This window comes from Caenorhabditis elegans, chromosome V, assembly GCF_000002985.6.
Source record: "Caenorhabditis elegans chromosome V".
NCBI classification, from domain to species: Eukaryota; Metazoa; Nematoda; class Chromadorea; order Rhabditida; family Rhabditidae; genus Caenorhabditis; species Caenorhabditis elegans.
In genome coordinates this window covers 12,212,802-12,235,708 of record NC_003283.11, presented here as the reverse complement: position 1 = coordinate 12,235,708, position 22,907 = coordinate 12,212,802, and the positions used below count along the sequence as shown (strand labels likewise).

At 37.9% G+C, this 22,907-nt stretch overlaps 2 protein-coding genes and 8 non-coding genes across 12 annotated transcripts; 7 read left to right on the top strand and 3 right to left on the bottom strand.

Annotated features, from left to right (window-relative positions):
* The first annotated feature begins 1,365 nt into the window (after positions 1-1,365).
* myo-3 (Myosin-3) lies at positions 1,366-8,893 on the top strand. The gene is made up of 7 exons (NM_073664.8): positions 1,366-1,544; positions 2,614-2,825; positions 2,895-3,051; positions 3,099-3,398; positions 3,497-4,025; positions 4,090-8,449; positions 8,526-8,893. Exons 1-7 carry the CDS (start codon positions 1,409-1,411, stop codon positions 8,739-8,741), a joined length of 5,910 nt encoding a protein of 1,969 aa, NP_506065.2. The 5' UTR covers positions 1,366-1,408; the 3' UTR covers positions 8,742-8,893.
* K12F2.3 lies at positions 1,929-2,064 on the bottom strand. Its single transcript, NR_069709.1, has one exon. It is a non-coding gene; the product is annotated as an Unclassified non-coding RNA K12F2.3 (non-coding RNA).
* K12F2.5 lies at positions 2,120-2,312 on the bottom strand. The gene has a single exon (NR_069707.1). It is a non-coding gene; the product is annotated as an Unclassified non-coding RNA K12F2.5 (non-coding RNA).
* Positions 2,147-2,288, top strand: K12F2.4. Its single transcript, NR_069708.1, has one exon. It is a non-coding gene; the product is annotated as an Unclassified non-coding RNA K12F2.4 (non-coding RNA).
* An 881-nt stretch (positions 8,894-9,774) lies between the features above and the next one.
* On the bottom strand, positions 9,775-22,382 carry vab-8 (Kinesin-like protein vab-8; the record flags this gene model as incomplete). Of its 3 annotated transcripts, NM_073662.7 has the most annotated exons (15): positions 9,775-10,112; positions 10,213-10,369; positions 10,424-11,154; positions 11,250-11,593; positions 11,685-11,970; positions 13,030-13,094; positions 13,392-13,568; positions 15,674-15,771; positions 18,986-19,172; positions 19,820-19,994; positions 21,222-21,435; positions 21,479-21,711; positions 21,757-21,850; positions 21,994-22,225; positions 22,311-22,382. In NM_073662.7, the coding sequence occupies 15 exons, from the start codon at positions 22,371-22,373 to the stop codon at positions 9,968-9,970; spliced, it is 3,201 nt and encodes a 1,066-aa protein (NP_506063.2). The 3 variants fall into 3 exon arrangements, with proteins under 3 accessions (NP_506063.2, NP_506064.1, NP_001122977.1); NM_001129505.5 differs by lacking the exons at positions 15,674-15,771; positions 18,986-19,172; positions 19,820-19,994; ... (3 more) ...; positions 21,994-22,225; positions 22,311-22,382 and having other exon boundaries at positions 9,968-10,112; positions 13,392-13,517; NM_073663.6 differs by lacking the exons at positions 13,030-13,094; positions 13,392-13,568; positions 15,674-15,771; ... (5 more) ...; positions 21,994-22,225; positions 22,311-22,382 and adding an exon at positions 12,488-12,806.
* Positions 14,286-14,506, top strand: ZK836.8. Its single transcript, NR_069706.1, has one exon. It is a non-coding gene; the product is annotated as an Unclassified non-coding RNA ZK836.8 (non-coding RNA).
* ZK836.4 lies at positions 14,681-14,804 on the top strand. Its single transcript, NR_069705.1, has one exon. It is a non-coding gene; the product is annotated as an Unclassified non-coding RNA ZK836.4 (non-coding RNA).
* Positions 14,958-15,117, top strand: ZK836.12. The gene has a single exon (NR_069704.1). It is a non-coding gene; the product is annotated as an Unclassified non-coding RNA ZK836.12 (non-coding RNA).
* Positions 20,588-20,731, top strand: ZK836.14. Its single transcript, NR_069703.1, has one exon. It is a non-coding gene; the product is annotated as an Unclassified non-coding RNA ZK836.14 (non-coding RNA).
* ZK836.18 lies at positions 20,793-20,905 on the top strand. Its single transcript, NR_069702.1, has one exon. It is a non-coding gene; the product is annotated as an Unclassified non-coding RNA ZK836.18 (non-coding RNA).
* Positions 22,383-22,907: the final 525 nt, after the last annotated feature.

The window sequence follows — 22,907 nt, the reverse complement described above, 5'->3', positions numbered from 1 at the left end:
GAATAAAAACAGAGAAAAAGAGCCATGTGATTAGTGACAACTGTTGCTAACAGATACCATAGCTTGGACTTGGTACGTGATGGCAACGTATGGGTCAACAAAAATGATTGCAGAGGGGGTGCAAAACAGTCAAGTCGAGAAAATATGAAAAACAGAAAACAAAGAACAGAAAAATGGGTTTGAGAGTCAGTATAATTTATAAAAGAAAAATTGTACATAGAAATTAACCATTTTTGTAGAAGAAGTTATTTTTCAAGCATCGTTAAAAATTATTCAAAGCACCTTATTTCATATTTAATTTTAAACATGGTTAAATGAACAACACGGTGCGCAATCAGGAAAACTTGAAATCTGAAACTGTTGTTGTGATCTTCTTCGCAACTGTTCAGATAGCACTAGTGTAATGTTAAGAGTGCGCGAATATAATGGAATATAATGGATCACACCTCCTGCCATCAGGTAAACGTCTCTGTTATCACATATTTCCAACTATTAAATTTTTACCTTTTACAGTTTTACATTTTTTTGAAAAAAGTAACTTTTTGTCTTCAAAATCCCTGACGAAAATATCAAATATTTTAATCGAGACTGCAGAGGAACCGATTGATGATTTGGAAAATCCAGCTTTACCTGTGTAAGAACTGAAAAGTTTCATAACCCTAGGGTATTCCCAGTTACATTCCCCACTGGCTAACAATAGCACCCAGTTTTTCATCACCTTTCTTCAAATTTCTCGGCGATTTGTTAAAAACAAAATTTGTGTCCCTTCTCTGATATCTCTATGTCTCTAAACACAAGTTCATCGGAAAACGAAGGAGGGTAGGTGTTGGTTGGGCTCCCGAAGTGAAAATAGAAGAGCAAGAATAGAATATTAGAGAGAGAGTGCAGAGAGGGCGGGATAGCTCCCGGGATTCCGTTTTCTTCTTCTTTATCTTCAACGATGATGTGTGTGCGTGTTGTATAGATTCTGTTGCTCCCCCACAACTCGCTCCGAAGGCTCAATACAATTCAATTGATATTGGAGGAGAGCCTACCGGAGTGGGAGGATAAGAAGAAACATAAGAAGAAGAAGAAGAAGAAGCATGCTTCTGGTTTTTGATGCTATGAAAACGGCACAAAAAGATGATTGAGGTCCCTTTTCAATACCTTCTCTCATCTTTCAAATCCCATTGAAACCTAAAACTTCTCACCACGCTTTACCATTGTTCTCCAAAAACTTATAGCAATGTCTATAACTTTTTTATCTCTGAAAAGCAGTGTTCCATTTTTCTTTTTCCTATTTTATTTCAATTGTTTCTCACATTTCGTTTGGATTCTTTGCTTGTCAACCAGCTTCTTCTTCCACTTTTACCGTCTAATTTTCAGGGCAGGGAGCCATCAAACCCACGACCACTAGATCCATCTAGAAATGTCTGGAAATCCAGACGCATTCGAAAATGATCCAGGATTCCCATTCTTGGGAATCTCGAGAGAGGCCAGAGCTGCCACTGCTGCTCGTCCTTTTGATTCCAAGAAGAACTGCTGGATTCCGGATCCAGAAGATGGTAAGTCTTGATTTCGAATTGAAAATTTTAAAGAAAAATTTTGAACCACGTGCTGTAATATTTGGCAAGAATATTTTCCCATAATTTTAATAGTAACTGTGATATGTTCTAATTTTAGAAATCAGTTGTCAACGCTAAAAATGTAAGGGTTACAATAGTGGTATTGCAAAGAGTTATGATGGTTAAGTTTGTAAATACTTTTTTTCTGTTAATGAAACTAATTTGGATACAAATTTTTCATTTGATCTAAACAGAACATCTTAATCAAAAAACACTTTAAAACTCTTGCTTTGATATTGTTTGTTCAATTTCCTAATTCTTACCAAACCAATTCAAGCTAACTTTCATTATGTCCATTCCATTAACAAAAACTATTATTACACCTTCTCTCTCATCGCCAGTGTCCACATTCATCCTACTCTCCTACGCTTTCATCTGTGTCTCTCAGATCTGCATTTTATCTATGATACATCACACTTTCCACCGACCCCGCCGGGCAACCAGTGGTGGCGGATTTTTGAACATCTGAGGTTCTCTCATCTCTCGGTCATCTGATGAAGCACATACACACATACACACAACGGCACTTTGTAATCTTTCCGGAGAAGCGGGCAGGCACACACGTACGCTATGAAGCCGGAGCAAGAGCTTCTCCTGCCGTTTGAACTGCGGCTTCTGCTGTTGGCAGGAAAGATGATGAGATTTCTTGGAATTTAAGATTGAGATATTTGACGTCCCACATTTTATGGATGGACAACAATATGTACATGTTTTGAAGATTTAATATTGAAATGTGGATATGAAATCGGAATTTAAAAAGTCAAGGTCAATAAAATGGTAATTCTGACCAGATCTATTATTCGAGGATGACAAATAAAACTAGGATTAAATCAAAAATACTAAATTTGAAAATGAAAAAGAAAAGATTGTTCTATAACTTATAAATCTCACAATAATGATTTTTGTACAGAAACAAAAACTAAATGACATAATCGAATAAAACATTCTGATTTTAATCAGCCGCATGCGACAAAACATATATTTCTTGGAGGCTAATATTAAATTTCAGGATTCGTCGCCGCCGAGATCCAATCCACCACCGGCGAACAGGTGACCGTGGTAACTGTGAAGGGAAACCAGATTACCGTCAAAAAAGATCAATGCCAAGAGATGAACCCGCCAAAATTCGACAAGACCGAGGATATGGCTAACTTGACCTTTTTGAATGAGGCCTCTGTTTTGGGAAATCTCAAGGATCGTTACAAGGATTTGATGATTTACGTAAGGAAATTGAAACTATTCAAAAAAAAAATTAATACTATTCAAAAATTGAACCGACTTAATTTTCAGACATACTCCGGACTTTTCTGTGTTGTAATCAATCCATACAAACGTCTTCCAATCTACAGTGAATCTGTAATCAAGCACTTCATGGGAAAGAGACGTAATGAGATGCCACCTCATTTGTTCGCTGTCTCTGATGAAGCTTACCGTAACATGGTTCAAGGTATGTGAAAATTTAATTGTTTTAGAACTTTATTTTTCAAATTTCAGACAAGGAGAACCAGTCTATGCTCATCACCGGAGAATCTGGAGCTGGAAAGACTGAGAACACCAAGAAGGTTATCTCCTACTTCGCTATTGTTGGAGCCACGCAAGCTGCTTCCGGCAAAGAAGCCAAGGATGGAAAGAAGGGAGGTACTCTTGAAGAGCAAATTGTGCAAACGAACCCTGTGTTGGAGGCTTTCGGTAATGCTAAAACTGTCAGAAACAACAACTCTTCCCGTTTCGGAAAGTTCATCAGAACTCATTTCTCTGGATCTGGAAAGTTGGCTGGAGGAGATATTGAACACTGTGAGTGATCTTTTATGATTAGTTTTTAAGAAAAAATGAGATTGGAGGAATTTAAATTGAAACTAGTGAAACCATTCAAAAAAGAAAAATATTTTCAGATCTTCTCGAAAAATCTCGTGTCGTCCGTCAGGCACCAGGAGAGCGTTGTTATCACATCTTCTACCAGATTATGTCTGGAAACGATCCAAGTCTCCGTGGAAAGCTTAAGCTTAGCAACGACATCACTTACTATCACTTCTGCTCGCAGGCCGAGCTTACCATCGAAGGAATGGATGATAAGGAGGAGATGAGACTTACTCAGGAAGCTTTCGATATCATGGGATTCGAAGACAACGAGACTATGGATCTTTACCGTTCCACTGCTGGAATTATGCACATGGGAGAAATGAAATTCAAGCAGCGTCCACGTGAAGAGCAAGCCGAGCCAGACGGTGAGGAAGATGCTCTCAACGCTGCTGCCATGCTCGGAATCCAAGCTGAGGAGTTCCTCAAGGCTTTGACCAAGCCACGTGTCCGTGTCGGAACCGAATGGGTCAATAAGGGACAGAACTTGGAACAGGTCAACTGGGCCGTTTCTGGACTTGCCAAGGCTATCTATGCCCGTATGTTCAAGTGGATCATCACCAGGTAAATAACAAAGAGCAAATATTTTTAATTAGGGTAAATATTATTCTACTTATTTTACTTTTAGATGTAACAAGACCCTTGACGCAAAGGAGATTGAGCGTAAGCATTTCATCGGAGTGCTTGATATCGCTGGATTCGAAATCTTCGACTTGAACTCTTTTGAACAGCTCTGGATCAACTTTGTCAACGAACGTCTTCAACAATTCTTCAACCATCACATGTTCGTTCTTGAACAAGAAGAATACAAGCGTGAAGGAATTGCCTGGACCTTCATCGATTTCGGACTTGATCTTCAAGCCTGTATTGAGCTTATTGAGAAACCACTCGGTATCATCTCTATTCTTGATGAGGAGTGTATCGTTCCAAAGGCCACTGATATGACCTATGCTCAGAAGCTTCTTGATCAACATCTTGGAAAACATCCAAACTTCCAGAAGCCAAAGCCACCAAAGGGAAAGCAGGGAGATGCTCACTTCGCTATTGTTCACTACGCTGGAACTGTCCGTTACAACGCCACCAACTTCCTCGAGAAGAACAAGGATCCTCTCAACGACACCGCTGTCGCTCTTCTCAAGCACTCTACCGACAACTCCTTGATGTTGGATATCTGGCAAGACTACCAGACTCAAGAAGAGGCTGCCGAGGCTGCTAAAGCCGGACAGACTGCAGGAGGAAAGCGTGGAAAATCATCTTCATTCGCTACCGTCTCTATGATCTACAGAGAGTCTCTCAACAACTTGATGAACATGCTTTATCAAACTCACCCACATTTCATCCGTTGTATCATTCCAAACGAGAAGAAGGCTTCTGGAGTTATTGACTCTGCGCTTGTTCTTAACCAGCTTACATGCAACGGAGTGTTGGAAGGAATCAGAATTTGCCGTAAGGGATTCCCCAACAGAATGCTCTATCCAGATTTCAAGCATCGTTACGCTATCCTTGCCGCTGATGCCGCTAAGGAATCTGATCCAAAGAAGGCTTCCGTCGGAATCCTTGACAAGATCTCTGTTGATGGAAACTTGACCGATGAAGAGTTCAAGGTTGGAGAGACCAAGATCTTCTTCAAGGCCGGAGTTCTTGCTAAGCTTGAGGACTTGCGTGACGAGATTCTTTCTAGAATCGTTACCATGTTCCAATCCCGCATTCGTTCTTACCTTGCCAAGGCCGAAGTTCGTCGTCGTTACGAACAACAAACTGGATTGCTTGTTGTTCAACGCAATGTTCGTGCTTGGTGCACACTCAGAACCTGGGAATGGTTCAAGCTTTTCGGAAAGGTCAAGCCAATGCTCAAGGCCGGTAAGGAACAAGAAGCAATGGGAGAGCTTGCCGTAAAGATCCAAAAGCTCGAAGAAGCAGTTCAACGCGGAGAAATTGCTCGTTCCCAATTGGAATCCCAAGTTGCCGATTTGGTTGAAGAGAAGAACGCATTGTTCTTGAGCCTTGAAACTGAAAAGGCTAATCTTGCCGATGCTGAAGAAAGAAACGAGAAGCTCAACCAACTCAAGGCTACCCTTGAGAGCAAGCTGTCCGATATCACTGGACAACTTGAAGACATGCAAGAACGTAACGAGGATCTTGCTCGCCAAAAGAAGAAGACTGATCAAGAACTTTCTGATACCAAGAAGCATGTTCAAGATTTGGAGCTTTCTTTGAGAAAGGCTGAGCAGGAGAAGCAGAGCCGTGATCATAACATCCGCTCCCTTCAAGATGAGATGGCTAATCAAGATGAAGCTGTCGCAAAGCTTAACAAGGAGAAGAAGCATCAAGAAGAATCCAACCGCAAATTGAACGAAGATCTTCAATCTGAAGAAGACAAGGTTAACCATCTTGAGAAGATCCGCAACAAGCTCGAGCAACAAATGGATGAGCTCGAGGAAAATATTGACCGCGAGAAGAGATCTCGTGGTGATATTGAAAAGGCAAAGAGAAAGGTCGAGGGAGACTTGAAGGTTGCGCAAGAGAACATCGATGAGATTACCAAGCAGAAGCATGACGTTGAAACTACTTTGAAGAGAAAGGAAGAAGATCTTCACCACACCAATGCTAAGCTCGCTGAGAACAACTCTATCATTGCTAAGCTTCAACGGCTTATCAAGGAGCTCACTGCTAGAAATGCCGAACTCGAAGAAGAACTTGAAGCCGAGAGAAACTCTCGCCAGAAATCTGATAGATCCCGTAGCGAGGCTGAACGCGAGTTGGAAGAACTCACCGAAAGATTGGAGCAACAAGGAGGAGCCACTGCTGCGCAACTTGAAGCCAACAAGAAACGTGAAGCTGAAATTGCCAAGCTTCGCCGTGAGAAGGAAGAAGATTCGTTGAACCACGAAACTGCCATTTCTTCCCTCCGTAAGCGTCATGGAGATTCCGTTGCCGAACTTACGGAACAGCTTGAGACTCTGCAAAAGCTCAAAGCCAAGTCAGAAGCTGAGAAATCTAAGCTTCAACGTGATCTTGAGGAATCCCAACATGCCACTGACAGCGAAGTTCGCTCTCGCCAAGATCTCGAGAAAGCCTTGAAGACCATTGAAGTTCAATACTCTGAGCTCCAAACTAAGGCCGATGAGCAATCGAGACAACTTCAAGACTTTGCTGCTCTCAAGAACCGTCTTAACAACGAGAATAGTGATTTGAACCGCTCTCTCGAAGAAATGGACAATCAATTGAACTCTCTTCACCGCTTGAAATCAACTCTTCAATCCCAACTCGATGAGACTCGTCGCAACTATGATGAAGAAAGCCGTGAACGTCAAGCTCTTGCTGCCACAGCCAAGAATTTGGAACACGAGAACACTATTCTCCGCGAGCATCTTGACGAAGAAGCTGAATCAAAGGCTGATTTGACTCGCCAAATCAGCAAGCTCAATGCTGAAATTCAACAATGGAAGGCTCGTTTCGACTCTGAGGGACTCAACAAGCTTGAGGAGATTGAAGCTGCCAAGAAGGCTCTTCAACTTAAGGTTCAAGAATTGACTGATACCAATGAAGGTCTCTTTGCCAAGATTGCTTCTCAAGAGAAGGTCCGTTTCAAGTTGATGCAAGACTTGGATGATGCTCAATCTGATGTTGAGAAGGCCGCTGCCCAGGTTGCTTTCTATGAGAAACACCGTCGTCAATTTGAGAGCATCATTGCCGAGTGGAAGAAGAAAACCGACGATCTTAGCTCTGAACTTGATGCTGCTCAACGTGACAACCGTCAACTTTCTACTGATCTCTTCAAGGCTAAAACTGCTAATGATGAGCTCGCCGAGTATCTCGATAGCACTCGTCGTGAGAACAAGTCCCTTGCTCAAGAAGTTAAAGATCTTACTGATCAACTTGGAGAAGGAGGAAGATCCGTTGCTGAACTTCAAAAGATCGTCAGAAAACTTGAAGTCGAGAAGGAGGAGCTCCAGAAGGCTCTTGACGAGGCCGAAGCCGCTCTTGAAGCTGAGGAGGCAAAGGTCTTGAGAGCTCAAATTGAAGTCTCCCAGATCCGTTCTGAAATCGAAAAACGCATCCAAGAAAAGGAAGAAGAGTTTGAAAACACCCGCAGAAACCACCAGAGAGCTTTGGAAAGCATGCAAGCTACTCTCGAAGCCGAAACCAAGCAAAAGGAAGAAGCTCTCAGAATCAAGAAGAAGCTCGAAAGCGATATCAACGATCTTGAGATTGCTTTGGACCATGCCAACCGTGCCTACGCTGATGCTCAGAAGACCATCAAGAAGTACATGGAAACTGTCCAAGAACTTCAATTCCAAATCGAAGAGGAACAACGCCAGAAGGACGAGATCCGCGAGCAATTCCTTGCTTCAGAAAAGAGAAACGCAATTCTTCAATCCGAAAAGGACGAGTTGGCTCAACAAGCCGAGGCCGCTGAGAGAGCCCGTCGCAACGCTGAAGCTGAGTGCATTGAACTTCGTGAGCAGAATAATGATCTTAATGCTCACGTGTCTGCTCTCACCGGACAACGTCGCAAGTTGGAAGGAGAACTCCTTGCCGCTCACGCTGAACTCGAAGAGATTGCCAACGAGCTCAAGAACGCCGTTGAACAAGGACAAAAGGCTTCAGCCGATGCTGCCCGTCTTGCCGAAGAGCTCCGTCAAGAACAAGAGCACTCCATGCACATTGAAAGAATCCGCAAGGGACTTGAACTTCAAATCAAGGAAATGCAGATCAGACTTGATGATGCTGAAAATGCGGCATTGAAGGGAGGAAAGAAGATCATTGCTCAATTGGAAGCCAGAATTCGTGCAATTGAACAAGAATTGGATGGAGAACAGAGACGTCATCAAGACACCGAGAAGAACTGGAGAAAGGCTGAAAGACGTGTCAAGGAGGTTGAATTCCAAGTTGTCGAGGAGAAGAAGAATGAAGAAAGACTGACGGAATTGGTTGACAAGCTTCAATGCAAACTTAAGATCTTCAAGAGACAGGTTGAGGAGGCTGTGAGTTTTATTAATATTTTTTCTCAAAAAGCAATTCTGCTGAAAACGTATTTCAATTTCAATATTAATATTACAGGAGGAAGTTGCCGCCAGCAACTTGAACAAGTACAAGGTTCTCACTGCTCAATTTGAACAAGCTGAAGAGAGAGCCGATATTGCTGAAAATGCCCTGTCAAAGATGCGTAACAAGATTCGTGCATCAGCTTCCATGGCTCCACCAGATGGTTTCCCAATGGTTCCATCAGCATCCAGTGCGCTTATCAGAAGTTCATCAAATGCCCGATTCCTTTAAACTGAATGCCTAAATTTCATATCCAAAAGTATTATATTCTCTGTACAAAAATATGATCAATTGTTCAAGACATCATTATTTTTGACCCGCTTACATTTCCTGATTCCTTCCCAAATTTCTCATTTATAATAAATAAACAGTGTGAACTGAACTTTTTATTTCAAACCTTCAGAATAATTGCTAGACATGTTAATTTGTTTTTTGAAAGATTAAAAGGGTACCAAGACATTTTGGAGCTTTGAACAGTTGGGTGTTTTATGAAGTATTGGAAGAAAAAATCAATTTGCAATGAAGCACTTCATAACAGTACAGTTACAAAAAAGTTGTATCAAATCAAATTTTAATTGATGGCATTATGGAGCTATGGAGAAAATGAGAACCTCTCTTTATTTACATATGCAATGTATGGGCACTGCAGAATGAACAAACGTTCGTTAACGACGATTGACAGTTAGTAAAGTAATTTTATTCGATGGTCTATCTGGTGTATCATTTTCAGATTTAAAAAAATGCAGATTTAAATGCAGATTTAAAAATGCAGATTCAGATTTTTATTTCGTAAAAATAAAACGTCTTAAAATCATCTAAACTTGTTTACAAGTTCACAAAACATTCTAAAATCAAAATTATATATAAATTATTCAAATAGCTTTTTAGAAAACCTAAAGGATTTCTAAAAAGCTATTCGAATAATTTACTTCGATCGAAAAATAGCCTGAAACATTTTTCGATCGGCTTTTTTTGGTTAAGTGCTCTTATGGAGCTAACTCAATTGAGAATTGTTCTTTCAAATAAATTTTGTTTGGAAGTCCAGGAATAAATCCGAATACTTTCCTTGCCAGAAGTTCGGGAAAATTTGGCTGAAACAACCTTTTTCACAGAATAATCAACAATTTAAAGCTATTGGAAGCGTCTATGTTTGATGAACAACCCTGAATTCTGTGATTTCGTTACAAGAATGATCTGGTCTAGATTAAAGGTTAAATCTAATAATGACAATACGGATTTATGAGAAAATAAAAATATCTGAATATTCAAAGTTGTATACTTGTTTATTAATTACCAAGTAAATTTGATAACATTTATATCAATACAATTTGATTCAACTTATGCACATACAATCACATAAAATGATTATTGATCGGTTTGGAAACAATGAAATACTGGGGAAAAGAGAACACCTGGTTGATTCGGGGGGATTTGTAAATGGAAGAAGAAGAAATGATCTAAATGAAAGTGGTAACCAGCATTGAATGATTTCGACATGCAACTAGCCGCTTCTCAAGAATTCGATTTTCTTGAAGCATCGCATCAATCATTGTCGTTCGACTTAACCCGTTTAGTCTCTGGTCACTTGAATTCGCGATCATTCTGAAAATAATACTGTTCCTTTTTTAATTAAACACAGTTTTATAGTTATTTCGGGAGAATAATTTCCAAAATTATTTTTAAATTTGAACGAAGTACTCACTTTGCATCATCTTCCTGTCCAATAGCTCTTTTCGCTTCTTCGAGTTCTTTTTTCAGTTGCCACTGTCGATGACGAATCTCATCGGCCTGCCGTACAAGTGAAAGTTTTTCTTCGTTTCGTTTTTTGTCAAGAATGTGAGGTTTCTTGTTTGTCGTTGCTGGAAGTGTATGACAGTTAGGAAAATAAATTTCAAAATAAGACACAAACTTACAATAAATATGATAATCATTTGCTGACTCGTATCCAGATGAAGCCGAATAGCTTTGTCTCTTCGATCTCGGAATTGTTCCATTTGCAGATTTTTCAGTTGTAGAAACCACTGGAGTTTCAAAATCAGAGCCAGGGGCACTAGACCCTCTTCCTGATGATGAGGTACCAGGTCCACCATATGATTTCGGTGACGTCATTTGAGCATAAGGACTTCTCCATTGGAGTTCTTCTTTACTTCCACTGATCTTTCTTTCTTTGGAACAGGAATTTCTTGAGGCCTTATTTGATTTTCTTTCTCTTTCTGCAGAAGCACGTCGCCCATTGACTGATGTTGGAAGTTTCGAGTGTCTTGGTAAGCTCTGATGGTACCCAAGAGCAGGAGATGGTGGAGCTCCAGTAGATCCAGATGCTCCTGACGCTGAGAGTTTAGCTAAACTTCCTCCGATAACCTTTTTATGTGACATAGTTGGAGTAGAAGGAAGAGAAGCATTTGGTGGATCAATTCGATGTGTGGACACTGATCGATGAGTACGTCCTCCACGACATGGTGATAGAGAGAAGTGTTGGAGTTGACGTGCAATTGAATTGGCAATTCCCTTTTTATCATCAAGTTCTTTGTCAATTAAATTACGTTCTCGTTTGATTTCAAGTTCGGTGATTTTTAGTTTCGCTCGCCGTTCTCTTAACATTTCTTTTCGCATTTCTTCTTCATGAACTTCTCGCTCTTTTTCTCTGAAAAGAGTTTTTTTGAAACAATTGAGAAAACTAAACAATTTTGATATGACATTGATAACTGTTTTTTAAACAAATTAATTTTTCAAACTCACTTTTTTCGTTCAATTTGGCTCCAATCAACAACAGTACTGCCCGATGAAATCATGCTTTGCTGCTGACAACAGTTCAATCCTAATTTAATTTTCTTCTTATTCTTCAATTTATTTTCCTCAATTTCTCGAACTCTTTGCATTGCATATTCTTCCAAATGGCTTGCTCTCCGGTAAACATCCATTTCAGAAACATCCATATCAGTATTTGATTGAGAATTTCCAATATTTTGAACAGAGTTTCCATTTTGGGCGTTTCGCATCGCTTCCAACTTTGCTAGAATATCATGAGAACGCATTGAAGATAGAGAAGCAGCCATCACGAGTTCCAGTTCGTTTTCTTCTTGCTGTAATTGCAATTTGTAAGAAAGGTTGAAATGCCAACTGGTTTTATTTTCCCTTACACTAAAAACAAAAAGAAGAAGAAGAAGAACTCACTTTATCTTTTATCTCTGGTTCTACGTTTAGATCCTGTTTGCTCAAAATTCGAAGAGGATGATCTTTTTTAGACCCGCCTGTTGTTGCTGTTGAAGTTCGCATTGATTCTTCTTCCTGTTCAATAATATCTTCTAAAGGATGAGAAAGAATTCCAACACATTCACGGAGTTCTTCAACACTTGTGGCTGAATTCTCATAGCAAGGAGATGAAAAGAGGATCGGAGGTGCTTCTGATGTTTCCATCCATTGCATTATTTGTTTCATTTTACCATCGTCCAAGTTATACCTGCAAAACAAATATATGGTGGAAAAATTGAAATTGGAGTATTTTTATTTATTAAACCATATTTCTTGCAGTCACAGTATGGCGAGCTGTCGTTTTTATGTACTTTACATTGCTCAAAATAGTGTTAGAATTGTCTGGAAACAACTGAATAATTTGGTTAAGCTGAGAAAAATATGATCTAAAATGTCCAAAAGGGTCAAGAATTGAATTGGACAGTATAAGGCATTTGTGCCCGAAATTCTACCCCGATCTACCCCGATATCCCGATTAGAGTAGAATCTTAATAATTCAAAAGATGTATGAAATGAAACAACTTTAATTATTCCTAAATATTATAATGTTAAAAACATAAATACGTTTTGATGCAAAAAAAATATCTAACGAAACAATTGTTTTTCAATTTTTTGGGGATTGGGAGTAATTTGGAAGAAAGCTCTTGGCATTTCACCTATTTTTTGTTAGAATTCTGAACCTAGAACATAAAAATTAATCAACCATGCATCAAAATAATAATTACATCAGTCTCTGCCAGGTATACTTAAAATATTCCATAAAAGTGATTTGAGATCTTCGGATCTCGAATAATGCAGAAGTTTGAGGCATGATGGTGATTGTAGAGGATGCTGATTTTTGTTGTCCTCAGAAGATTTAAATGAGAAGAATAATTCGCCAGCGGGTGCTCTCACACTTACGTGATGCCACCCGGCTGACGAAATGACGCGGTGCCGTGTGTTCGGTTCGAAAGTGAAACGAGACGAAATGCATTTGTGTGAAACGAATGGAATGTGTGTTAGTGTGCAATAGAAATAGAACAAGCAAGAGCACTCTAACATTGAGATATAAAGATATATGAGAATTGGGTGCTTGACAGACTTAATAGTGGTGATGATCGAGCTGATTTTGATTCATCTTTCAACTTATCAGCTGTCTCATAGAGAGAAGGTGTGGAGAAAGGGAGGATCAGACGGAAGTTGGAAGATTTTAAATGGTTCTAGAATCGTAAATTTGCACTCACTTTTAGACAGGTAATTGAATAAAATTTAAAAAAAAAGAACTCACTTAGATTTAGCTTTCATTAGAGGAATACTTGGTTGGGCAATCATGATACCAAAGTCTTCGCGTTTCTGAAAACAAATATTATGAGATACAAGCTTTTGCAAATGTTTGCAAATTTATCAGATTTATCAAAACTAAATTATAAACGACTAGAAATCCAATCGACAGGAAGTAAAAATTATTATTGGAACTAATGCTCTGTTTTTTTCTGTCAATGTGCTAAGGAAACCTGGACATCCAGACAAGCTTGAAGGTTTGTTATGACGTACCACTCAGTGTCACCTTTTCTTGTCATCGGACACCATTTCTCTAATTTCCAAAGGCTCATGATATGACACCTAATTCCCTAAACGAAAATTCCTCACCTCTGAAGTTTTACCACCGAACGCTGCTGGAGGAGCTGGAGATGCTCGAGATGAACTTGGCGGAGAGCACAACTCGTCGTACAGTTTCAGTGATGCAGAGAGGAATGGCGTGTGTCCACGGAGCATGGGAGGGATTGAATGAATACAACCGTCGTGGCAGTTGTGTGTTGGAGAGCTCTGCAAGGCGCTTTTATTGGTGATAACTTCTAGTTTTATGATTTTGAAAGCAATAAGAATAATGTTGAAACCGATGATCCATTAGTTCAATAGTTATGGTCATTTTAGTCTTTTGGAGTTTAAAAAAATGACCGAGTGTTTTAAAAGAGCAGTTCTAATAGAAATAAGCAGAAGTTTAAAAACTTTAAAACCGTGAAAAAGTGAGACATTGAAGGAATATTAGATTGTTCGAGACGCCTGGCGAAAGTATCGGAAACAGTTATGGCCTATCAAGTTCTACAAGTTTACGATTGGTGGATGTTTGTGTCATGCAATGGGACTGTCCATGTGTATGGAAATGGGTGTCGTAAAGAAGTTTTACAGGACAGCCCTATAAGTTTACTGATTGACCAGAGTTCAGGGAAGGATCAATTTGTAAAATGTGCACTAAATATTGGTGCACATTGGACGGACAAAGTGCTGTGCGGCAGTTGACAATTTTGGCATTGACGGGTTTTTTTTTGAATTTTTTCAAAAAATTGTTGTTAGAGCAAACTAGTTTTGCGAAAATTAACAAATTTCACTTTTGTTTTAAAGATTTGGCTAGTGATTTTTTGTTGAAAAATCTCTTCACCTACTAGGTTTAAGGTTTAAGTTTTGAAATTTAAAAGTGGACATTTTGCAACGAAGAACACATCTACTAGTTGAAATTTAAGGAAATTAGGTTGATGGTATTGTTGGAAAGGATCTTTGAAGGTTTATGACTAGCCTAATAATACAAAATTATTGGCAATAAGGAGCGGCTACTACTGCTGTCCACATTCGTTGTTTCCGCATAGCTCCGCCTTCCAAAATTTTAATTCAAAAGTGCAAATCATCATCGGATGTACATAGTACGGAGACAAATTGTTTACATTTGGCACGGCGGTCGAGAAGAAAATGAGGTCGCCCCCTTCACTTTTCACCAGTTTGCACCAACACCAGTTTATATTACATTCCAAATGACCTACTAGAACATCATTTGGACAGAGACTGCAACCAATGGATTCGTGCCAATATGTGCTCCGCCAAACGATAACAAGATATAAAAAATCAGAAAAGCATAACAGGTGTGACGTTGTGAGAAAAAAGTATGGAAAGATAAAATTGCGGGCGGTACGACAGGATCAAACGGGCCGACAGTATTTCTGGTTGCGCCACCCACGACTTTTATGGGTGGTCTCGAGAAGAAAACGGTGTGCAAAATTTATGAGCATTGCGTAATTAAATGACAGATAACAAGTCATATCTTTAGCTAAAAATTTGAATCAACATCATAAAAAGATTATTTTACACTAAAAATATGATGTGTTTTCGGAATATCAAAGTTAAAAATAAACCAGATAGAAATTTTTGAGAACGAGAAATGGTACAAGTGACTTTTTCTGAATAGCTAGTACTCACTGTCAGCTCAAAAAGTTATACTATGACATGATGAAGAGTATCAATTTACAGAGATTTCGTGTGGTCCGAAAAAAGACTTGAAAGAGAGGTATGTGCAAACATTGTTGCATACGTATTATTATTATTATTTGCATTGTCTCATGGAAAAACATGATGTAGATACATTCATAAAAACTACATAGTATCATAAAAATCCTTAAAAACAAAGCCGATTGAGCACAGGTATCCAATTTCTTTCATTTCACAGTGTTTTGCCTACACATGTGCAGCATCATCTCTCTTGGAATCTGTCTATTTTGCTTCTGATTCTTCCGCACATGTTTGCTCTCACTTAATTAGATCTCCTTCTTTTTCGCGCGGAGCACACTCTTCGACACGTTTCTATAGGTGAGAGGGTGATGCTCTTCCGCTTCATGTGAACACAGGAAGGATTGTAAGAGGATGGTCCAAGGCACTTTATATAGAAACAATGGCCAACGGGATTGTTGACATAGAAATGTATCATTTGAATCAAAGAGCTACCGACAAACAAAAGCTTGAACAACTGACCATATTGGCTTTTAGTGGTTCTCTAGTACCACAACACAAAAATGTATCGATTTTAACACTTATAGGGAAATGAGGTCTTACATAATTAATTTAATTTAAAGCAGGTCTTTGAAAAATAATTTTAAAATACATACCTTTGTCTCAACACTCAACGGCTTGCTCAACGCCTCGACTCCGCTGTGATTTCGTGTCGTTCGATGAAGAGGTCGTATCGATGTAGGTGTAAATGGCACTGAAAATTATGTATTTATCGAAGAAATAGGATCACGTTAGTTTGAAAGCTTTTTTTGGAACATGAGTATATTTTGATTTTTGAAGAAGAAAAATGCAGTTGAATTTCAGGCCCAAAAATAATGTTTTGAATATTTATAAAAAACTTTTTGATTTGCATTCGAATATTAAACTCGTGAATACCCGAAAATTGTTTTCCATTTATTTCTAATCAAAGTAACATTGAAACTTGGTTAAATTTAACTTTAAGTCATAGGAATCTAAATTTTAGAAAAAACGTAAGAGTGTTTGAAAATTAGATTCAAAGTAAGATTTAAATTCATTTCAAAAACACGAAAATTCGAAGAAATAAATCAAATTACCTTGTATGAAGTGAGAGTGTGACCTCTCAAAAAGCAACATAGTATTAAACCAGAAAGTATTGGGAAAGTGCGAATAAAAAAAGGCAGCCGACAGTCTAATACCGTTCTTCTCGCGCAACTCTCTAATCTGCCGAGCAGAGATGAGCCGGGAGAGAGGTGTTTTATGAGGGGTTGGCTGGGAGGCGTCTGTGCACCGGACCTTTTAGGTGGCCAGAATGTTTACAATCAAGAGAAAAAAGGGGGAAGGGCCGACCTCCTTGAACGATTTACCGCCAATTTTCCTTGGTCTCTATCGTATCTCAATATCTAGCAGGCAATCTCTTTGAGCATCTGATTGAAAGAAGACAGCGGCGGCCAATTTTATGGTTATGTTGTGTTCGATCTAGCTATCGAGTACTACTATTGCTACTACTTGATCTAACTTTAACAGCCAATACTCTGTTTTTATAGCTTTCGAATTGCACGAGTAGGATGGCGGGGCGACCGAGTTCTTGGTTTTTAGAACGGGACGAGAGAATTTGGAACACATGGAACTGCTTATTGTAAATCTGATAGATTTATTGAATTGGAATAGGGATCACGTGTTACTTCAGAGAAAAAACTTATGGAGTAAAGCAAAAACAAGTCATCAGGTCGAATCTCATGTCACAGATTTGTATTTTCAAATAATGTCGATGCTTGATGCGTTTTATAGAAAGTACATAGCAAATAGATATGTACATACAGTGGTTGCCAAAAGTATATGCGTTTTTGGTTTTTTGCAAATTCTTCATAATTTTCAAATGAGTATAACTCACAAACTAAGCACTTTGGAGAGAAAAGTTTAACTGATAAACTGTTGTTTAGAATCTTGTCTTCATGTTAACACATAAACAAACATTTCAAAAAATTCAGGTCAAGAGATACAGCGGGCGATACCTCGCGAGTCCATTTTTGGCTTTTTCTCTTGAAACGCCTGTAGCTCGAGAATGAGAAGTTTTAGTAATAAAAATCTTTTAAAAAAAAATAAATAAAATATAATATAAAATAGATTATATATATATATAATCTGCAAATATTTTTCTATCACATGCAGTTAGTTGTTTTTCAATCAAACAATCTGTAGAATAGAACTGTAAGTATAAACACGCGGAGTACCAGCACTCGTCGGGAACAATTTGTAAAAATGGTGGTTAAATTTTTCTAATACTTGCTTTTTAGTTGAAATGTAAATAAAATTCAACTATACAATTAGTTAGTCAAAATATATAAACAGAAATATATTTTTGAAAAACATGTCCTGGTTTTTAAACAGTTGGTCAAATCGGTGCTTTGAGAAGCGCGTGTTTAAACTTACAGCTCTATTCTGCCGGTTGTTCGATTAAAAAACGACTATATGCATGTGATAGAGAAATATTTGCATATTATTTTATTACTAAAACTTTTCTCATGAAAACTTCTCATTCTCGAGCTACAGGCGTTTCAAGAGAAATAGCCAAAAATGGACTCGCGAGGTGTCTCCCGCTGTATCTCTTGACCTGAATTTTTTGAAATGTTGGATCATGTGTTAACATGAAGACAAGATTCTAAGCAACAGTTTATCAGTTAAACTTTTCTCTCCAAAGTGCTTAGTTTGTGAGTTATACTCATTTGAAAATTATGAAGAATTAGCAAAAAACCAAAAACGCATATACTTTTGGCAACCACTGTACATATATTGATTGAGTTGTGGATATTTCAGTTAGTATATATTGTATTTCCTATAATAGTCTTGCATATCATCAATGTTGGCAGCTTATACTATCTTTGGATTTATCAAAAGTTTGTTAACTGACAAAATATGTTGAAAAAATTTTATGCTCGTAGTTTTTTCTAGCTTACATCATTACTACTATGGCTGAGTATTATGACCGACCGCAATTTAAAACAAAATGACTACAGGGTTTGTAAATAAAATGACTACAGGGTTTGTAAAAAAATGACTACAGGGTTTGTAAAAAAGCGTACCACCACTTAAATTATTCAAAAAACTGTCCAAATAACCTCAAAACCTTAATTAAAATGTTTCTTCTAAAGAAAAACGGAAACAATGTCGAATGAAATGAAAGAGGGTAACAAAAATATGTGACAACCGGGTGTCTTCTTGCTCCACGCCAAGAGCTTCTCACCGAGAAACAAGAAGAACTGAGAAATGAGAAATGATTGATCATGGTTTCCTCGTGTCACTTTTTTTTTATTTTTCAGTGGCCCTTGGTTAAACCTATGAGAAACTACTTACAAATCTAAAATACTTGATTAACCAGTAATTAAACAAATGCCAAAGAAACCGAACAATTAGCACCATGTCGGTGTAAATATTTAAGTTAGAAGGTAGGATTTTCGCACTTAATCAAAAACATGTGACCTTATTTTCAGAAATTCCAAAACAATCGAAAATATATCTGAAATAATGAATACATTAAATCGGTCTTCTGCTTGCTTGTGATATACTTTCAATTTTGGTTATTTCGTAAAAATACTTAAATTATCAAACATCTATTATCAGAAATGGGTTATATAGACATCAATATATATGAAAAATCTTAAACGCGGGGGTATAGTGCTTAAAAAATCGTTTAACAAAAACATTTTAATTAATTTTAATGTACAAGTGTTAAGAAAAATCCCAAATGTGAAACTGGCCGCGAAATTTTCAAAAATCTTGAAAAAAGAAAACTATATTCCTTGAAGTGGTGGCTTCCGTAAACTAACGATGATAATGATGGGAGAAGATATCGATGCGAACGAGCGTAAAAAAAATGCGGGCGGCTCGTAAATCAGATCTCAGTCGATTAATCTTCTTTACCCACATCCCGAAGATTTTTTCAAACTCACTTGTTGTGGAAGCTGGTGATGCTGTTCTTGAGGAATTCGGACCCAAGAATATCACAGTTTCAGCTGCACTTAGCTCTGATCCGGATTCTAATTCAAATCTTCGTTGTGTTCTAGGAGTGCCTCCCGGTGTGATTGTAGTTGTTCCACATGATGAAGAATTTGATTCCATTGTTCCAGTTGACATTGTCTGAAATTAGAATTTCAATTTTTTTAAATAAAAAAAAATATCTGAATGTTAAAAATGAAGAAAAAATGCGGAAGAAGTGCCGGTTGTTTTTTCTTTGTAAATATACAATATACAAGAATTCATACAAAGAGGATCAAATTTCGATTATGGTATTATGTTTGCGGCAGCGATATTAATATTTAGGTTATGCTAGAGGTGGACCGGATTTTACCGTAAAGTGAGACCGAGGAAAAAGGTCAAAGAATGATAAAAAGTAGCCTACAAAATCGTAGTTTTCTATTAAAAAAATATCTTTGCACAGTACTTCCCCAAATTCAACCAGATCAAATACTGAGCGCTAGGAATTTTTTGAGAGTGCCGTGAGAGAAAATAAAATGTAGGAATATTGTAAGAATATTTAACTAGTAGTAGGAATATTTTCTTCAAAATACGAAAGAATACAATGTTCCAAAAACTTGTATACTTTTGAAATTTGCAGTGAAATTTTCGGTAAGTTGGCAAACAGTTGTCAAATGTCAAGCTTTTGGATAAATTCTCAGAATTGTTGTATTTTTGAAATATTGCCATTCTTAAATTTAAAATAGTTTTCAAAAACCTTTATTATGCGAGCAGTAATAAATTATCTGAACTGATGTTTTCAAACTCACCCCTGATGACTTCCTTCCATGTCCAACCATACTCTTTGCTCGAGTCCTTGCGATTTTACAAGCCAAATGTGCAATGTTCTCGTTATCGTCACTCTTGGCACCAAATGAAAAAACGAACGTCGTGAATCTTGACGTACTCAATGCACATCGGATGAGTTGACACACTGACGAGTCCCTGTAAAAAAGGAAAAATTTCATTTTAACATCTTCTACTTTGACACATTCTAACACTTGTCAAACTTTCAATTCCCTAAGAACCACTGCTCTATTTCTGCAGAAGCGGCAGCAATTTGTTATTTATTCTCTCGGTACGAAGAATTCAAAAAGAAGGAAAAGGAGGATAGTCAAAAGAAAAATAAAATTCATTTCGTTCCCAAGGGAGCATGCCCAAGCAACTTTTGAAGGCGGTGACCGGAAACGCAAGATTCACCGACAAAAGCATATGGATTGATTAATTGGTCATTTCTTATGCAAAAAGTTGGACAAATTTTGAATATTTAAACTTTTCGAGTTGAAATATTACAACTACTTGCAATAAAACAATTGAGATGTTTTTTTTTTTCATTGTCCACCTTCCTGTTCTCATTACTCTTACAATCCCCCGATTTTTATATTCATCATTCCCCTTCCCCTGCTTTCTCTTTTTTTCATTGAAAATGTCATCACTTCACCGCCTCTTCCTGTCTCTACCAAAAACATCAGGAGGTACCATCTCTCAACAGTGAAATAAAAAAAGACACCAATTCATCTAATCCCTCGTGTGGCTCGTGGGCGGCTCTTCTCTTTGATGTGTCCTGAAGGATCCATGTTGGAAGAGCGCGGCGCCCCTCTCCTACACACCTCCTACTTCTTCCGCGCGCGCAAATAACGATCCATCGACAACTGGTTCAATAAAAAGTGGTAATAAATAAATGGGTGACTAGACAATCTTCTCTTAATCTTTCCGCCGGTAAATGAAGGTTGATTGAGATGAAGTAGAGGGCATAATGAACAAAATTGGGGGAGGACCGCAGAATATGTGTGAAACTCTGATGGATCTTCCTTATACTAGAAGCTAGTAAAAATTGACTACTTGAGTGCCTACAAGGCAGACGTGACGCCAAATTAGAACGCTCCATTTAAATATGGGGATGAAACAGTGACTGGTGATTAACTTCTAGGATTTTTAAATCAATTGTTTCTCACATTGCTCTAAACTTTTCTCGAAAAATTAAAATTCACCAAAACTGTGTTTTTTGGTAATAAATAATAAAAGTGAGTAGATTGTAACAAAATTCTCACGAGTCCTCCTACTTTAATTGAATATTCAGGGTTTTATGAACGCTGTATTTCCAGATTTCTCCAGGTACACTTTTGATTTGCAGACCAATTTTTTAAAAAAATATTTCTTCAAAATACTCACCTTGATGGAATATGTTTATTTCTTTGAACCATTGCCAAAAGAATACTCCCTAATGCTGGCATTGTCATTCCTCCATTTGTTGAATTTCTCTCACCAATTCCCATATCCAAGAAACAAAGTCGACGACGTCCTCCTTGCATTTTGTCACCCATTTTATACGAATACAAGCTTAGTGATATGAACACGTGGCTTGTTCGATGGGTATGCTCGTCTTCTGAAACTTGTGTATAAGACATTTAGATCATGTTTCAACTCACGAATCATTCGATGATCCACTGCAGTATTCAAATAAAATAATGCCTGATCAATGGTCTCGACACGAATTTCACTCTCATTATCGATAAATACTCCTGTTCGAGCATCATCCACTATTTTAACCACTCGGTGACGTGGATCTGGATTGAATGGACTTAACAAATCGACTATTGAAGATTCATTTTGTGACACCATAATTGCAGACATTCGAACTTGTATTCGTTCTTCCGAATCTCTGGAAATAGGAAATTTAATGGAAATATAGAACATTGAAACCTACTTGTTATCATCAAGGGCATTCATTAATTGAGTGATGGCCATTTGAACCAACCCGTTTCTTGAAACGCTGTTCCCGTAGAGACGTTCGTCTTTTCCTGAACATTTCTAGTATTCGATGAGTTTCAAAAACATTCTTAATGTAATCGTAAATAGTATCTCCATTAGAAATGGAGGAAAAATTGAAAATTGTATAAGTTCTTCAAATTTGAAAACGTTACTCTCCAAAATAATTACTCACCATTAGTTTTAGCTCCCATTGCTAAAACTGTTGCATCATTTCCAGCGAATACTGAATTTATTGTATCCGATAGAAATGCCGTATACATATCATCCTGTGTAGCATCTGTTCTAAAGATATGATCAAATGTCGTTTTCGAATAGTTCTTTCCTTCGATTTGCAAGTGTTGATCAGTGAGACTGCACCGACCATGTGCAACATCTTCACTGCTTATACTGGCACATAGTCGAAGCTGAAAAATGTGTTAATCTCAATCTGTGAATACTAGAAATGTTTGCCAAAAAATTAGCAAACAAATAATTCAACAAAAAGCTTACTTTCGGAATCGTTCGCAACGGCGAATGAAGAAGCAGCGAGGTCTTACTGCTGCATGCCTCCATTCATAAGGTCTGAAAATATTCATTCTAATCCGCAATTCGGGAAGGAACGGGCAACGGAAATCAAAGAAAAAACCAAAGAAAAAGCAAAAAGAATGTCGCGGGAAAAATTTGCGAGGGAGGAAAGGGTCAGTCCTGATAAAAGACGGACAAACCGTTATCATCAAAGTGTGTATGTGTGTGCCCATATAAGCGTGTCTGCATAAATAATCAAAAGAGGTAGATGAGTCTTTTCATGTTACCGACGAACACCTATTGAGTAAAATGAGGTGGAATGTGGGAAAACGGAAAGTGTTGCTGGCACGGAGCCAACTTTTTGAAAATTGTGAAACAGACCACAACTGATTACACAAAAAATTATGATAAAGCTCTATAAATCTTCTCTTTTCTGCTTAAACTGTAGTACAACGCTCCAAATAATTACTCAATAAGATGAGATATACAAGTGAAAGAAAAATTGAAAGAAGTAGTAAATTTACTCTTTCGCGAAGAATTTTCAGCTCGTTGAAATGTTACTTCGTATGTGCAATTGACATT

Excerpts from the sequence above, each read along its gene's own strand:
- myo-3 (NM_073664.8), top strand. The coding sequence starts at position 1,409 with ATGTCTGGAAATCCAGACGCATTCGAAAATGATCCAGGATTCCCATTC. Across the intron at positions 3,052-3,098 it reads TTACCGTAACATGGTTCAAG|ACAAGGAGAACCAGTCTATG; the intron begins GTATGTGAAAAT and ends TTCAAATTTCAG. Across the intron at positions 8,450-8,525 it reads AGAGACAGGTTGAGGAGGCT|GAGGAAGTTGCCGCCAGCAA; the intron begins GTGAGTTTTATT and ends TTAATATTACAG.